The 17626-nt window shown below is 53.5% G+C and overlaps 2 protein-coding genes across 2 annotated transcripts; both read right to left on the bottom strand.

The window, feature by feature from the left end:
• Positions 1-300: 300 nt before the first annotated feature.
• On the bottom strand, positions 301-7454 carry LOC149915483 (uncharacterized). Its single transcript, XM_090121681.1, has 5 exons — positions 7441-7454; positions 4690-4861; positions 3435-3503; positions 2517-2612; positions 301-2172 (listed from the first exon to the last, which is right to left on the bottom strand). The coding sequence occupies exons 1-5, from the start codon at positions 7452-7454 to the stop codon at positions 1723-1725; spliced, it is 801 nt and encodes a 266-aa protein (XP_089977807.1). The 3' UTR covers positions 301-1722.
• Positions 7455-9108: 1654 nt separating this feature from the next.
• On the bottom strand, positions 9109-16264 carry LOC149915482 (uncharacterized). Its single transcript, XM_090121680.1, has 5 exons — positions 16251-16264; positions 13499-13670; positions 12244-12312; positions 11326-11421; positions 9109-10980 (listed from the first exon to the last, which is right to left on the bottom strand). The coding sequence occupies exons 1-5, from the start codon at positions 16262-16264 to the stop codon at positions 10531-10533; spliced, it is 801 nt and encodes a 266-aa protein (XP_089977806.1). The 3' UTR covers positions 9109-10530.
• Between the last annotated feature and the right edge of the window lie 1362 nt (positions 16265-17626).

Below are 17626 nucleotides of genomic sequence, written 5' to 3'. Positions count from 1 at the left end.
CGCCAGCCCGTTCTCTCTTTTGATGGCAGAGGAAAAACACAGAAGGGAGAGGGGGGAAGGGAAGACGACAAAGACAACGAAGGAAATCTTCGACAAACCCACCAAACCTGCGCTCAGTGCGTAGGGGTACTTGTCAATAAACAAATAACCAGCAAATTGATGTTGTCAAGATTTTTATTACTCTATTTTTTGCAGCCAGCGTCCGAGGTAATGAAAAACCTCGTATGAAGCGGGCAGATGCGTGCAGCCAAGCCATGGCTTGAAACGATTAACCACATTTGGTTTTGACACCACGTTTGTGAGAAACACTCAAAGCCAAAAAATTCAGGTTAGGCCAGGATCTCAGTGATAGCAGCAAAGTTTATTCGTCATTGCAATAACAGGCTCATGTCCCCTATTAGCGAGGGAGGGACTGTGCAGCAGTCAGCAAAATTCATTCCGTTCTATACTCCAAACCCAACGCAGGTAACGCTCTCCTGGCATTCATTGGTTGAGCGTCTCAGGCTTACACTCTCCCCGATGCTGTTGCTATGATACATTTCCATATAAGGTCCATTACCAACCCGTTGTTCTTTCGTATGTTTTGTACTTCTCCATGGAGATACGAGGGCCATATTTCCAAGAGTGAGCACATGCGTTCTGTCCTGTGCTGGGCTCTCTTTCTCCACCCCGCATCTTTGCCTTGTTTTGCACCTGGCTCACTTCTACCCCAGTCAGAACGCCCCCAATCTTTAACTTTCTACTCTGTTCAACAGCTTTCTTAGTGGAAGGAAAACAGCTATTTCACAAGAGGGTTATAAGTTCAGTGAAGGTCAATACTACGTACCGAAAACGCTAAAAGCTTCTACTGCAAAAACACAACCTACCTTTCACAACCAGACCCAGAACCAACCCCCAAGGAGCACCGCCACTCACAGCTCTCCACCCGCACTCTGCACCGCCGATCACCGCCCCCTGAGCTCAGCCAGTAAGCCAGTTCTCAGCCCACCTCGTTGTCCACTCATCTATCCCACGCTTCCTCAGCTTCATTTGCAGGATGTCGTGGGAGACTGTATCGAAAGCATTGCTGAAGTCAAGGCAGACGACATCCACTGCAGCAGCACCTGAAATGGTCCATCCCACTCGGGCTGAAGCTTTCATTCCTTACACGTGCGTGTTAGGACCCAGCCTCCAGCACGGAATGAGGGCACTAGAAATTCCAGAGGTGGAGCTCGAGACAGCAGTCCATGTCCCTTGAGGGATAACAGAGAAGCAGACAACCCGAGTATGTAGTTCTTAGGAAACTTATCCTTGGCTTCAAGAGAGGGCATCTCACCTCTCCCTCCCAAGTACATCAACCCAAACAACACTTCATACGGTGATACTCCCAAGTCTTTTCTGGGAGCGGTTCGTATTCTGAGAAGGGCTACAGGTAAACGCTTTGGCCATGGTCATTTGGTCTCTAAAATCCATTTTGACAAGCGCTTTGTCAGCATCTGACCGATCCATCCTACTTTCTCTGAAGAAGGAGGGTGCCGGTGAGTACGGAACTCCCGCTTGATTTCTAGAGTTCTCATTAGCTCCTGTAGGACTTGTGAAGTAAAGTGGTTTCCCTTATCTGAGACGATATTCAACGTGATCCCATATCTAGGGATCGCGCCCAGGTGTAGAGTCCTTAGCGCAGAAAAGACAGGGACCTGTTGGAGCACCCAGAGGACCAAGGGTAAATCCTGCCTGACCGATCTAGCGGCCGTCTGTGATGGTGTCACTGCATCGATAGCCAAGTGAAGAACCACTGATATCATCCACCTGGACTTCAGCAAGGCCTCTGACACAACATCCTTCTTTCCAAATTGGAAGGATACGGATTCGGTGAGCGGACTGTTCAATGGACAAAGAACCGGCTGCAGCATCGAGTCCAGGAGCCAACGGCTCCGTGTCTGGATGGCGATCGGTGATGAATGGCATCTCAAAGGGGTCCGTGCTGGGGCTGAGACTCTTCAGTATCTTCGTCGGTGGCATCACCAGCGGGATCGAGCGCACCCTCAGAAAATTTGCTGACGACACCAAGCTGTGGGGAGCAGTGACACGCCAGAGGGACGGGACGCCAACCACAGGGACCTCAACAGGCTCGAGCAGCGGGCACAGACAAACCTCATCAGCTTCAACAAATCCAGGTGCAGTGTCTTGCACCTGGGACAAGAGAACCCCCCACTACCGATACATGCTGGGGGATGAAAGGGCTGAGCCTACGCCTGTCCCAAAAGACCTGGTGGACGGCAAGCTGTACACGAGCCAGCAAAGTGTCCTCCCAGCCCAGAAAACCAGCCACACCCTGGTCTGCACCAAAAGACGTGCGGTCAGCAGGTGAAAAGAGGTGATCCTGCCCCTCTGCTCTGTGCTGAAGAGGCCTCACCTGGAGTACTGTGTCCATATGAAGAGCCCTCAGTGCAGAAGAGACATGGACCCGTTGGAGCACATGCAGAGGATGGCCACAAGAAAAAAAAAAAAAAGAACCAAAGGATCAAACGCCTCACCTGTGAGGACAGGCTGAGAGAGCTGGGGCTGTTCAGCCCGGAGAAGTGAAGGCTCCGAGGTGACCTGGTAACAGCCTTCAGATACCCAAAGGGGAGCTAAAGGAAAGAAGAAGGGAAAATTTAGGTTAGATATCAGGAAAATATCTTTCACAGCAAGGGACAAGGGGAAACATTTTAAGCTGGGTGAGGGAAGATTTAGGTTGGACGGCAGGGGGAAGTTCTTTACAGAGAGAGCGGTGAGGTGCTGGAACAGCTGCCCAGAGAGGCTGTGGATGCCCCGTCCATCCCTGGAGGTGTTCAAGGCCAGGTTGGATGGGGCCCTGGGCAGCCTGGTCTAGTATGAAATGGGGAGGTTGATGGCCCTGCATGTAGCAGGGGGGTTGGAGATTCACGATCCTCGAGGTCCCTTCCAACCCGGGACATTCTGTGACTCTGCGCAGTGGACCAGGTTGCCCAGAGATGTGGTGGATGCCCTGTCCCTTCCAAGGTGACACGCAGGGCAACCTGATCTAGCTGTGAATGTCCCTGTTCATTGTGGGCGAGTTGGACTAGACCATCATAAATGGTCGCTTCCAACTCTAAGGAGTCTCTGGTATGATACCTGAAGCCATGTCCACAAAGAACATCGATGGCCTGGTGAGCAATCAGGGTAGGTGGGGAAGCCTGTGTGCTCAACAGCTCTGGGGAAACTCACCAAGTAGTCCAGTCGGGAAGATTCACATCAGCCATAGAGCCTCTCTGTGCCAGTGCCAGTATTCAGCACACCAGAGGTACTGCTTCATCACACTGGTGGGTCCCATAGCTGCAGAGCTAGCTATTGAATGGCAGTCAGGGGATGGAAGGAAGAGGGGTGGGTAGATTGGCTATCATACAGACTAGGAAACTAACAGCATCCCCTGACAATTGGGATGGAGATACCTGGGGCGATCCAGATGAAGTGGTCCAGTAGAAGACAATCCTTTGTTTCCTATGAATACGAAGCCAGGTCTGCCATAAAAACAGAAAGAACCCTAGGACCCTGGGGTGGACAGCCACAGCGTGCTCTGAGAACTGTGCCCTGACATCTGTTACTACTGACAAATTTGCAAGGGAGGTCTAGGAGAAAACCAGACAAGACAGGAACAGAATATTCGTGTTCAGTATGCTCAAGTAGTGGAGACTGTATTACACTACGTGCGGATGAAGAAAACGGCCACTGGGGCCGGGGGTTTTCTTAAGCTCAGGTCCCAGCCCGATACATGCACCTCACCCCACTACTAGCCACGAAGCTTATTGGGACGGAAGCTTATTGGGCCCAGGGAGCAAGGCGAGCCCCTTGTGACCCCCATTCCATCTTTAAGTGAGCGTCCTACAGCCATCGCAAAACCCACCTGCATACAAGCAATGCACAAACAAGGGATTCGCGGCATTTCATTATCCACTGCACAGATTTCACAGTGCTTAAACCACTAACCAGAGGAGCCCCAAGAACCCTTAAACCCCATCGTGCTGCAAAACAGAACGGGATCCAAAGAGACACGGAACATAGTTTAAATACGTGCCCTTAAACAGTACTCAGCATGGGCGGAATTAATACGTGGCACAGGAGACACAGAGGGGACGTGGGCAGAGGACACAGGGAGGACACAGGCGGGACACGAGGTCACAGAGGGAACATGGAGGGGGATGCAGAGGGTACGCGTCATGAAATGGATTGGGACAACGTGGTAGCAGACAAACCGAGTTTGGAGTCTCAGGTTGGAGATTAGGCAATGAGAATCATGAAAGAGGGAACAGAGACTTCACAAGAAGGTATTGAACTTAAGAAGAGTTACAGAGGAAACCTGGAGAACACAGGATCCCTTTACGGAAAAGTGCATTAGCTCCAGGCATTTCCAGAGTTGCAATGCTCAGTCAGCCAACCAGCATTACCTTGGGACTGACTGAAGCATTCCAGGAATGAGACAAGAGCAAAAGAAAGGAATGTATGTCAGCCCCTCCATTACCAGTTCGGAGAAAGGGAGATAACCCCTTCACTCCCTTAAGCAAAGAATTGAAAAGAAAAATAAGAACAAGCATAGCAGACATAGCTGCTCCAGTCCAGCTTTGGATCCCCTCAGATCAGAGGGCAAAGATCAAAGCCCTACATCAGGGAACAAAAATCAGTTGCCTCTTTCCAGGAAAGAGCACTCACCCAACAGTCCACAGCAGGCAGTCTCCAGCAAAAGACGCTGCCTTGGGGGCTGCCAGCCCTTAAATGAGGTGAGGGAGGGGTGGAGCCAGGCTCAGCCCCACCTGGTCCCACAGCTGCATTGCTTCCACCTGTGCTTGCAGGGCTGCACCACCCCTCACCAGATGCTCCATCACTGCTTCAGGCTGTGATCTCAAAGTTCCCATAACGTCATGAATTTAAAAAAAAAAAAAAAAAAAAAAAAAAAAGTGAATTAGGTCTGCCTGTCTGGCAAGGGGAAGTTTATCACTGAATGAGCAAGGATGGCCCACATATTTTGATTCCAGTCAGATGTCCTCAAAGGCAACTGATAAAATTTCTCATAGGTAGGAGAGCACAGATTTTCATACTGATGCAGCAAGATGCTGAGAAGCCGCATGTGCAGCGAAAAGGCTGCGATTACGGTGTGAGTGGAGCGAGTGCTGTTTGCCAAACTGTCAGGGTCAGCTTATGGCTCCCCAGTGAGAAATGTGCATTACCTACTCACGCAGCGATTAAAGACCATCGTGAAAATATTTTACGATTTGGTGTCCTCAGTGGGTGAAGCTGGCACCTGCCTGTAAGGCACCGTGTAGCCATTGGGCTCCAACATCAATCCCAAACCCCAAAGAAGTAGGGAGGCTGCAGCGTGCGTACTTCGTGCAGCCCCTGCGCTCCTCAAGTCACAGATCACTGACGTACCGCAGGACCCATTTCTGCTGCGGCACGACGTGGGATTGCTGAAGTCACTGCAGATCTGGAGAACAGACAAAGCATCTCCAGAACGCACTCCCCATACAACTTGCCCACATGCAGGGGGCACAAGCCCCATTTTGGGGGCAATGATCCCCACTTGTGGGGTGCTACCCTCACCCCACTGTCACAGCCATGCCCCGAGGACACCATCACCCCACTGCGCATGGCCAGCAACGTCTCCCCGGACTCCACTCCCACAGGCATCCCCGTCCCTGTCCTCAAGCCGACAACATCGGCATGGAGCAAAGCGGGGCAGGGGGCATGGGAGGACTTGAGGGGACATGAGAGGGCACATGGGGACACAGGGACATGGGGGGACACGGAGGGACATGGGGTTGACGCGTGGGGTCAGAACTAGAGAGGCAAGAGGAGGTGGCACGTGGAGGTGACACAAGGAGGTGGCAGGCTGTGCCAGGAGTTTGAGCAGCAGTGCGGGGCAGATGAGCAGTGCCAGCCCAACGTGGGGGTGACGGTGACACTCCAGGATGAGGAGCTGCTACTGTTTTTCAAGCAGGTAGGAGTTTGTTATCCATACATAATACTGCACTTGTTGTTTTCTTTTTTAAATCAGTGACAGTATGCGATCTGATCCAATGTCTTTGAAAAGTGTGGTTTCAGGATTGTCAGCTGAAACAGCGGCAGAACACAGGCCGTTGCCTGTGGGGGAAGGGACGGGGAAGGAAGTGAGGAAAGAAAGGAGGAAGCCTGAAAGAGGAATGGGGATGGCACGGGGCGAAGGAAGGGGGCGAGACATAGGGGAATGAAGGGAAAAGGACAGAATAGCGGTGGAGCAGCCTAAAAAGCAGCAACAAGCTCTGGGAGGACTGTAGAGTGCCAGATTCTGTAGCGGGTGTGTATCTGTGTGTGTATGTTGTCATTACCTGCCTGGTTTGGGGTCGGGGCTGTTGTCGCTTCTGAGCTCCTGCAGTGGGAAGAGCTTGAGCAATCGGTGCCCATGCAGAACTGCAGCATGGGGGAGCGCTTGGTAAGGACAGCCCTGCAGCCCTCAGCTGGACGAACTTCTTCCGTGTGTCCAGACTGTGAGCTGTGCAGCCGTGCCTGGCTGCACCGCTCCAGCTCAGAGTCCGTTGCCTGAAGCTGCATCTTTGCTGCCTTCCCTCCTGCCCAGAGCCTCGAAGCTGCTCCCACAGTCCTCTGCCCACCCCCAACATGCCAGAGAAGACATCTGGCAGCGGGCTGGAGGAATCCCAGCACCCTGTTTTCCTTCTGCCCGCAGCTCTCTCCTCCTCTGCCACACAGGGCACCAGCCTGCAAAATGGGAATGGTCGGGAGGAAAGGGAGCACTGGCAGGAGCGACTGCTGCAGCTGGCCGGGGGGGTCTGCGTCCCCCGTGCCCTTGTGGGCTAGCTGTCCAGCTGCAGGAGGACCAGAGAAGGGCAGATAAAAAGGTGCAGCTGAGCAAGCAGTGGACCTGCACAACTCTCTGGCCATCCTGCCGATGGCAGCTGTGACACATCGATTCTTTCCATGCAGCTGAATTCATGTTTTCCATCTGTAAACTTAAGTGGAGAACTGCAGGTTTTGTTAATCTTTGTGGAAATGATGTAACGGTCCCCAAGAATCTCAGAACTGCAACTTTGTCTCTGCCTGCGTAGACCTGCTAGGGCCTAAAACTACCCGTTTTATGGCATTAAAAAGAATAAAAAGCCAAAAATGAAACCTGGAGTTGAAGAAAGACCTTGGAAAAAAACACATTAAAATGTGAACAAGACAGAGGCTGAGCAAACGTTAATATAGCCCTGTGCTTTCTGCCAAAGTGCTTTATTTCGTTATCGTTAAATTTGCCGGGCAGTTACATTTCGGTATGTGAATATTTAGAAGCAGTGCAATGGATGCTGGCAAAAACGAGTCTGTTTTCTTTTTTAACAGATATTCATAAGCACTTAGCACAGCTTTCCGGGGTCTGGAGTAGTTTCCCTTTGTTTTCTTCGTCTTTTCCCCCCGCTTCTAACTTCGCGCTCTTCCCCCGTCATCACAACGCAGAACGGATCGCCGCGGCCTGCGCCGCGGGTCCCCGGCAATGCCGCCGGAGTTCTTCCCGCGGTCTCTGCTGCCACCTCGTGGCCAATGCGCGGAACTGCCGCTGCCCGCTGCTCAGGCCGGCAAGCTGTACAACGCATGCGCGTACAAACGCGGAAGTGGCGTTTTAACCGCTCTGCGCCGCTAATCCGCCGCTCTCTATGGTGATCAGTCCTCCAGATAATAGCGAACACGCGCGCGTCAACTGAAAGATAGCAACTGTTTCGACAGACCACTGCGGGGACGGGCAAGCAGCCGATTCTCGGAGCGCCGGCTCAGCGATAATTTCCCCTTCTAATCCAGGATGCCCTTCGTCTATTTCCGCCGATTTATGCCCGAGCCCACCCGGGAACGGACCGGGTCGGCTCACGGCTGCCCCTCAGCGCCTCGTGGCACCCAACGTGCTTGCCGCCGCGGTGGAGGAGCAGACGTTTGGGGCTCCAGCCCCAGCCCTGCACCGCAGCGTTCCTGGAAAAGCAAGTCTCGCGAGAGCAACGCACACGGGCCAAGCTAGGCACCGCGCACGCGGCAGTCTCCGCACCGCACTACGCAGGCGCGGTTCTCGAGACAACAGCACGGAGTACGGACGCGCGATTCATGAGAAAGCACGGCGCGTGCGCCAGTGGTTTAAAAAAAAAAAGAAGAAGAAGAAAAAAAAAAGCGCTACGCACGCACTGGATTCTGTTCCGAACGGGGCATGCGCCGGACTCTGCCCGCCACGGCGCATGCGCGTGGCTGTGCCCCGCAATGCGCGTGTGCCACGTGCTCTGCGCGCGCCAGCCTCGACGCCGCAATACGCACGCTTTCCTCACGGCCGCAAAACGCACGCGCCGTCGTTTGCAGCGCGTTCAGTACGTTCTCGAAGCAGACCGGGGCATAAAACCGCCCGAGGAAACAGACGAGGAGCATTCTGGATCGGAAGAGAGAAAAGTGTCGCGGAGCCGGCGGTCCAAGTATTGACTGCTCACCTGCATCTCAGGGCTTCGAAGAAATGTGTGCGATTGGAAAGCTTGTGGCGCATGCGCACTACTTCCCGGGGGACCGAGCACCACTTCCGCGTGCCTGCGCGCACGCGCCCTGCTGCCTGCGGCGACGTAGCAACGCTGCCGCAATTCTGCCGATTGACCGCGTGGGGGCACCAGAGACAGCTGAAACAACCTCGATGCAGTTCCTCCGATTGGCCACGAGGGGGCGCGGGAGATCGCGGAAACAACTGCGACGCACTTTTGCCGATCGGCCACGCGGTGGCACCAGAGACCGCGGAAATCACTTCGCCGCTAGGACTGCTGTGGGTCTGCACCAAGCCATCGCCAGCCCGTTCTCTCTTTTGATGGCAGAGGAAAAACACAGAAGGGAGAGGGGGGAAGGGAAGACGACAAAGACAACGAAGGAAATCTTCGACAAACCCACCAAACCTGCGCTCAGTGCGTAGGGGTACTTGTCAATAAACAAATAACCAGCAAATTGATGTTGTCAAGATTTTTATTACTCTATTTTTTGCAGCCAGCGTCCGAGGTAATGAAAAACCTCGTATGAAGCGGGCAGATGCGTGCAGCCAAGCCATGGCTTGAAACGATTAACCACATTTGGTTTTGACACCACGTTTGTGAGAAACACTCAAAGCCAAAAAATTCAGGTTAGGCCAGGATCTCAGTGATAGCAGCAAAGTTTATTCGTCATTGCAATAACAGGCTCATGTCCCCTATTAGCGAGGGAGGGACTGTGCAGCAGTCAGCAAAATTCATTCCGTTCTATACTCCAAACCCAACGCAGGTAACGCTCTCCTGGCATTCATTGGTTGAGCGTCTCAGGCTTACACTCTCCCCGATGCTGTTGCTATGATACATTTCCATATAAGGTCCATTACCAACCCGTTGTTCTTTCGTATGTTTTGTACTTCTCCATGGAGATACGAGGGCCATATTTCCAAGAGTGAGCACATGCGTTCTGTCCTGTGCTGGGCTCTCTTTCTCCACCCCGCATCTTTGCCTTGTTTTGCACCTGGCTCACTTCTACCCCAGTCAGAACGCCCCCAATCTTTAACTTTCTACTCTGTTCAACAGCTTTCTTAGTGGAAGGAAAACAGCTATTTCACAAGAGGGTTATAAGTTCAGTGAAGGTCAATACTACGTACCGAAAACGCTAAAAGCTTCTACTGCAAAAACACAACCTACCTTTCACAACCAGACCCAGAACCAACCCCCAAGGAGCACCGCCACTCACAGCTCTCCACCCGCACTCTGCACCGCCGATCACCGCCCCCTGAGCTCAGCCAGTAAGCCAGTTCTCAGCCCACCTCGTTGTCCACTCATCTATCCCACGCTTCCTCAGCTTCATTTGCAGGATGTCGTGGGAGACTGTATCGAAAGCATTGCTGAAGTCAAGGCAGACGACATCCACTGCAGCAGCACCTGAAATGGTCCATCCCACTCGGGCTGAAGCTTTCATTCCTTACACGTGCGTGTTAGGACCCAGCCTCCAGCACGGAATGAGGGCACTAGAAATTCCAGAGGTGGAGCTCGAGACAGCAGTCCATGTCCCTTGAGGGATAACAGAGAAGCAGACAACCCGAGTATGTAGTTCTTAGGAAACTTATCCTTGGCTTCAAGAGAGGGCATCTCACCTCTCCCTCCCAAGTACATCAACCCAAACAACACTTCATACGGTGATACTCCCAAGTCTTTTCTGGGAGCGGTTCGTATTCTGAGAAGGGCTACAGGTAAACGCTTTGGCCATGGTCATTTGGTCTCTAAAATCCATTTTGACAAGCGCTTTGTCAGCATCTGACCGATCCATCCTACTTTCTCTGAAGAAGGAGGGTGCCGGTGAGTACGGAACTCCCGCTTGATTTCTAGAGTTCTCATTAGCTCCTGTAGGACTTGTGAAGTAAAGTGGTTTCCCTTATCTGAGACGATATTCAACGTGATCCCATATCTAGGGATCGCGCCCAGGTGTAGAGTCCTTAGCGCAGAAAAGACAGGGACCTGTTGGAGCACCCAGAGGACCAAGGGTAAATCCTGCCTGACCGATCTAGCGGCCGTCTGTGATGGTGTCACTGCATCGATAGCCAAGTGAAGAACCACTGATATCATCCACCTGGACTTCAGCAAGGCCTCTGACACAACATCCTTCTTTCCAAATTGGAAGGATACGGATTCGGTGAGCGGACTGTTCAATGGACAAAGAACCGGCTGCAGCATCGAGTCCAGGAGCCAACGGCTCCGTGTCTGGATGGCGATCGGTGATGAATGGCATCTCAAAGGGGTCCGTGCTGGGGCTGAGACTCTTCAGTATCTTCGTCGGTGGCATCACCAGCGGGATCGAGCGCACCCTCAGAAAATTTGCTGACGACACCAAGCTGTGGGGAGCAGTGACACGCCAGAGGGACGGGACGCCAACCACAGGGACCTCAACAGGCTCGAGCAGCGGGCACAGACAAACCTCATCAGCTTCAACAAATCCAGGTGCAGTGTCTTGCACCTGGGACAAGAGAACCCCCCACTACCGATACATGCTGGGGGATGAAAGGGCTGAGCCTACGCCTGTCCCAAAAGACCTGGTGGACGGCAAGCTGTACACGAGCCAGCAAAGTGTCCTCCCAGCCCAGAAAACCAGCCACACCCTGGTCTGCACCAAAAGACGTGCGGTCAGCAGGTGAAAAGAGGTGATCCTGCCCCTCTGCTCTGTGCTGAAGAGGCCTCACCTGGAGTACTGTGTCCATATGAAGAGCCCTCAGTGCAGAAGAGACATGGACCCGTTGGAGCACATGCAGAGGATGGCCACAAGAAAAAAAAAAAAAAAGAACCAAAGGATCAAACGCCTCACCTGTGAGGACAGGCTGAGAGAGCTGGGGCTGTTCAGCCCGGAGAAGTGAAGGCTCCGAGGTGACCTGGTAACAGCCTTCAGATACCCAAAGGGGAGCTAAAGGAAAGAAGAAGGGAAAATTTAGGTTAGATATCAGGAAAATATCTTTCACAGCAAGGGACAAGGGGAAACATTTTAAGCTGGGTGAGGGAAGATTTAGGTTGGACGGCAGGGGGAAGTTCTTTACAGAGAGAGCGGTGAGGTGCTGGAACAGCTGCCCAGAGAGGCTGTGGATGCCCCGTCCATCCCTGGAGGTGTTCAAGGCCAGGTTGGATGGGGCCCTGGGCAGCCTGGTCTAGTATGAAATGGGGAGGTTGATGGCCCTGCATGTAGCAGGGGGGTTGGAGATTCACGATCCTCGAGGTCCCTTCCAACCCGGGACATTCTGTGACTCTGCGCAGTGGACCAGGTTGCCCAGAGATGTGGTGGATGCCCTGTCCCTTCCAAGGTGACACGCAGGGCAACCTGATCTAGCTGTGAATGTCCCTGTTCATTGTGGGCGAGTTGGACTAGACCATCATAAATGGTCGCTTCCAACTCTAAGGAGTCTCTGGTATGATACCTGAAGCCATGTCCACAAAGAACATCGATGGCCTGGTGAGCAATCAGGGTAGGTGGGGAAGCCTGTGTGCTCAACAGCTCTGGGGAAACTCACCAAGTAGTCCAGTCGGGAAGATTCACATCAGCCATAGAGCCTCTCTGTGCCAGTGCCAGTATTCAGCACACCAGAGGTACTGCTTCATCACACTGGTGGGTCCCATAGCTGCAGAGCTAGCTATTGAATGGCAGTCAGGGGATGGAAGGAAGAGGGGTGGGTAGATTGGCTATCATACAGACTAGGAAACTAACAGCATCCCCTGACAATTGGGATGGAGATACCTGGGGCGATCCAGATGAAGTGGTCCAGTAGAAGACAATCCTTTGTTTCCTATGAATACGAAGCCAGGTCTGCCATAAAAACAGAAAGAACCCTAGGACCCTGGGGTGGACAGCCACAGCGTGCTCTGAGAACTGTGCCCTGACATCTGTTACTACTGACAAATTTGCAAGGGAGGTCTAGGAGAAAACCAGACAAGACAGGAACAGAATATTCGTGTTCAGTATGCTCAAGTAGTGGAGACTGTATTACACTACGTGCGGATGAAGAAAACGGCCACTGGGGCCGGGGGTTTTCTTAAGCTCAGGTCCCAGCCCGATACATGCACCTCACCCTACTACTAGCCACGAAGCTTATTGGGACGGAAGCTTATTGGGCCCAGGGAGCAAGGCGAGCCCCTTGTGACCCCCATTCCATCTTTAAGTGAGCGTCCTACAGCCATCGCAAAACCCACCTGCATACAAGCAATGCACGAACAAGGGATTCGCGGCATTTCATTATCCACTGCACAGATTTCACAGTGCTTAAACCACTAACCAGAGGAGCCCCAAGAACCCTTAAACCCCATCGTGCTGCAAAACAGAACGGGATCCAAAGAGACACGGAACATAGTTTAAATACGTGCCCTTAAACAGTACTCAGCATGGGCGGAATTAATACGTGGCACAGGAGACACAGAGGGGACGTGGGCAGAGGACACAGGGAGGACACAGGCGGGACACGAGGTCACAGAGGGAACATGGAGGGGGATGCAGAGGGTACGCGTCATGAAATGGATTGGGACAACGTGGTAGCAGACAAACCGAGTTTGGAGTCTCAGGTTGGAGATTAGGCAATGAGAATCATGAAAGAGGGAACAGAGACTTCACAAGAAGGTATTGAACTTAAGAAGAGTTACAGAGGAAACCTGGAGAACACAGGATCCCTTTACGGAAAAGTGCATTAGCTCCAGGCATTTCCAGAGTTGCAATGCTCAGTCAGCCAACCAGCATTACCTTGGGACTGACTGAAGCATTCCAGGAATGAGACAAGAGCAAAAGAAAGGAATGTATGTCAGCCCCTCCATTACCAGTTCGGAGAAAGGGAGATAACCCCTTCACTCCCTTAAGCAAAGAATTGAAAAGAAAAATAAGAACAAGCATAGCAGACATAGCTGCTCCAGTCCAGCTTTGGATCCCCTCAGATCAGAGGGCAAAGATCAAAGCCCTACAGCAGGGAACAAAAATCAGTTGCCTCTTTCCAGGAAAGAGCACTCACCCAACAGTCCACAGCAGGCAGTCTCCAGCAAAAGACGCTGCCTTGGGGGCTGCCAGCCCTTAAATGAGGTGAGGGAGGGGTGGAGCCAGGCTCAGCCCCACCTGGTCCCACAGCTGCATTGCTTCCACCTGTGCTTGCAGGGCTGCACCACCCCTCACCAGATGCTCCATCACTGCTTCAGGCTGTGATCTCAAAGTTCCCATAACGTCATGAATTTAAAAAAAAAAAAAAAAAAAAAAAAAAAAAGTGAATTAGGTCTGCCTGTCTGGCAAGGGGAAGTTTATCACTGAATGAGCAAGGATGGCCCACATATTTTGATTCCAGTCAGATGTCCTCAAAGGCAACTGATAAAATTTCTCATAGGTAGGAGAGCACAGATTTTCATACTGATGCAGCAAGATGCTGAGAAGCCGCATGTGCAGCGAAAAGGCTGCGATTACGGTGTGAGTGGAGCGAGTGCTGTTTGCCAAACTGTCAGGGTCAGCTTATGGCTCCCCAGTGAGAAATGTGCATTACCTACTCACGCAGCGATTAAAGACCATCGTGAAAATATTTTACGATTTGGTGTCCTCAGTGGGTGAAGCTGGCACCTGCCTGTAAGGCACCGTGTAGCCATTGGGCTCCAACATCAATCCCAAACCCCAAAGAAGTAGGGAGGCTGCAGCGTGCGTACTTCGTGCAGCCCCTGCGCTCCTCAAGTCACAGATCACTGACGTACCGCAGGACCCATTTCTGCTGCGGCACGACGTGGGATTGCTGAAGTCACTGCAGATCTGGAGAACAGACAAAGCATCTCCAGAACGCACTCCCCATACAACTTGCCCACATGCAGGGGGCACAAGCCCCATTTTGGGGGCAATGATCCCCACTTGTGGGGTGCTACCCTCACCCCACTGTCACAGCCATGCCCCGAGGACACCATCACCCCACTGCGCATGGCCAGCAACGTCTCCCCGGACTCCACTCCCACAGGCATCCCCGTCCCTGTCCTCAAGCCGACAACATCGGCATGGAGCAAAGCGGGGCAGGGGGCGTGGGAGGACTTGAGGGGACATGAGAGGGCACATGGGGACACAGGGACATGGGGGGACACGGAGGGACATGGGGTTGACGCGTGGGGTCAGAACTAGAGAGGCAAGAGGAGGTGGCACGTGGAGGTGACACAAGGAGGTGGCAGGCTGTGCCAGGAGTTTGAGCAGCAGTGCGGGGCAGATGAGCAGTGCCAGCCCAACGTGGGGGTGACGGTGACACTCCAGGATGAGGAGCTGCTACTGTTTTTCAAGCAGGTAGGAGTTTGTTATCCATACATAATACTGCACTTGTTGTTTTCTTTTTTAAATCAGTGACAGTATGCGATCTGATCCAATGTCTTTGAAAAGTGTGGTTTCAGGATTGTCAGCTGAAACAGCGGCAGAACACAGGCCGTTGCCTGTGGGGGAAGGGACGGGGAAGGAAGTGAGGAAAGAAAGGAGGAAGCCTGAAAGAGGAATGGGGATGGCACGGGGCGAAGGAAGGGGGCGAGACATAGGGGAATGAAGGGAAAAGGACAGAATAGCGGTGGAGCAGCCTAAAAAGCAGCAACAAGCTCTGGGAGGACTGTAGAGTGCCAGATTCTGTAGCGGGTGTGTATCTGTGTGTGTATGTTGTCATTACCTGCCTGGTTTGGGGTCGGGGCTGTTGTCGCTTCTGAGCTCCTGCAGTGGGAAGAGCTTGAGCAATCGGTGCCCATGCAGAACTGCAGCATGGGGGAGCGCTTGGTAAGGACAGCCCTGCAGCCCTCAGCTGGACGAACTTCTTCCGTGTGTCCAGACTGTGAGCTGTGCAGCCGTGCCTGGCTGCACAGCTCCAGCTCAGAGTCCGTTGCCTGAAGCTGCATCTTTGCTGCCTTCCCTCCTGCCCAGAGCCTCGAAGCTGCTCCCACAGTCCTCTGCCCACCCCCAACATGCCAAAGAAGACATCTGGCAGCGGGCTGGAGGAATCCCAGCACCCTGTTTTCCTTCTGCCCGCAGCTCTCTCCTCCTCTGCCACACAGGGCACCAGCCTGCAAAATGGGAATGGTCGGGAGGAAAGGGAGCACTGGCAGGAGCGACTGCTGCAGCTGGCCGGGGGGGTCTGCGTCCTCCGTGCCCTTGTGGGCTAGCTGTCCAGCTGCAGGAGGACCAGAGAAGGGCAGATAAAAAGGTGCAGCTGAGCAAGCAGTGGACCTGCACAACTCTCTGGCCATCCTGCCGATGGCAGCTGTGACACATCGATTCTTTCCATGCAGCTGAATTCATGTTTTCCATCTGTAAACTTAAGTGGAGAACTGCAGGTTTTGTTAATCTTTGTGGAAATGATGTAACGGTCCCCAAGAATCTCAGAACTGCAACTTTGTCTCTGCCTGCGTAGACCTGCTAGGGCCTAAAACTACCCGTTTTATGGCATTAAAAAGAATAAAAAGCCAAAAATGAAACCTGGAGTTGAAGAAAGACCTTGGAAAAAAACACATTAAAATGTGAACAAGACAGAGGCTGAGCAAACGTTAATATAGCCCTGTGCTTTCTGCCAAAGTGCTTTATTTCGTTATCGTTAAATTTGCCGGGCAGTTACATTTCGGTATGTGAATATTTAGAAGCAGTGCAATGGATGCTGGCAAAAACGAGTCTGTTTTCTTTTTTAACAGATATTCATAAGCACTTAGCACAGCTTTCCGGGGTCTGGAGTAGTTTCCCTTTGTTTTCTTCGTCTTTTCCCCCCGCTTCTAACTTCGCGCTCTTCCCCCGTCATCACAACGCAGAACGGATCGCCGCGGCCTGCGCCGCGGGTCCCCGGCAATGCCGCCGGAGTTCTTCCCGCGGTCTCTGCTGCCACCTCGTGGCCAATGCGCGGAACTGCCGCTGCCCGCTGCTCAGGCCGGCAAGCTGTACAACGCATGCGCGTAGAAACGCGGAAGTGGCGTTTTAACCGCTCTGCGCCGCTAATCCGCCGCTCTCTATGGTGATCAGTCCTCCAGATAATAGCGAACACGCGCGCGTCAACTGAAAGATAGCAACTGTTTCGACAGACCACTGCGGGGACGGGCAAGCAGCCGATTCTCGGAGCGCCGGCTCAGCGATAATTTCCCCTTCTAATCCAGGATGCCCTTCGTCTATTTCCGCCGATTTATGCCCGAGCCCACCCGGGAACGGACCGGGTCGGCTCACGGCTGCCCCTCAGCGCCTCGTGGCACCCAACGTGCTTGCCGCCGCGGTGGAGGAGCAGACGTTTGGGGCTCCAGCCCCAGCCCTGCACCGCAGCGTTCCTGGAAAAGCAAGTCTCGCGAGAGCAACGCACACGGGCCAAGCTAGGCACCGCGCACGCGGCAGTCTCCGCACCGCACTACGCAGGCGCGGTTCTCGAGACAACAGCACGGAGTACGGACGCGCGATTCATGAGAAAGCACGGCGCGTGCGCCAGTGGTTTAAAAAAAAAAAGAAGAAGAAGAAAAAAAAAAGCGCTACGCACGCACTGGATTCTGTTCCGAACGGGGCATGCGCCGGACTCTGCCCGCCACGGCGCATGCGCGTGGCTGTGCCCCGCAATGCGCGTGTGCCACGTGCTCTGCGCGCGCCAGCCTCGACGCCGCAATACGCACGCTTTCCTCACGGCCGCAAAACGCACGCGCCGTCGTTTGCAGCGCGTTCAGTACGTTCTCGAAGCAGACCGGGGCATAAAACCGCCCGAGGAAACAGACGAGGAGCATTCTGGATCGGAAGAGAGAAAAGTGTCGCGGAGCCGGCGGTCCAAGTATTGACTGCTCACCTGCATCTCAGGGCTTCGAAGAAATGTGTGCGATTGGAAAGCTTGTGGCGCATGCGCACTACTTCCCGGGGGACCGAGCACCACTTCCGCGTGCCTGCGCGCACGCGCCCTGCTGCCTGCGGCGACGTAGCAACGCTGCCGCAATTCTGCCGATTGACCGCGTGGGGGCACCAGAGACAGCTGAAACAACCTCGATGCAGTTCCTCCGATTGGCCACGAGGGGGCGCGGGAGATCGCGGAAACAACTGCGACGCACTTTTGCCGATCGGCCACGCGGTGGCACCAGAGACCGCGGAAATCACTTCGCCGCTAGGACTGCTGTGGGTCTGCACCAAGCCATCGCCAGCC

The sequence above is a fragment of the Phasianus colchicus genome, chromosome 19, assembly GCF_987193195.1.
Source record: "Phasianus colchicus chromosome 19, bPhaCol1.hap1.1, whole genome shotgun sequence".
Taxonomy (NCBI): domain Eukaryota; kingdom Metazoa; phylum Chordata; class Aves; order Galliformes; family Phasianidae; genus Phasianus; species Phasianus colchicus.
This window is presented reverse-complemented; position numbering and strand designations above follow the sequence as displayed.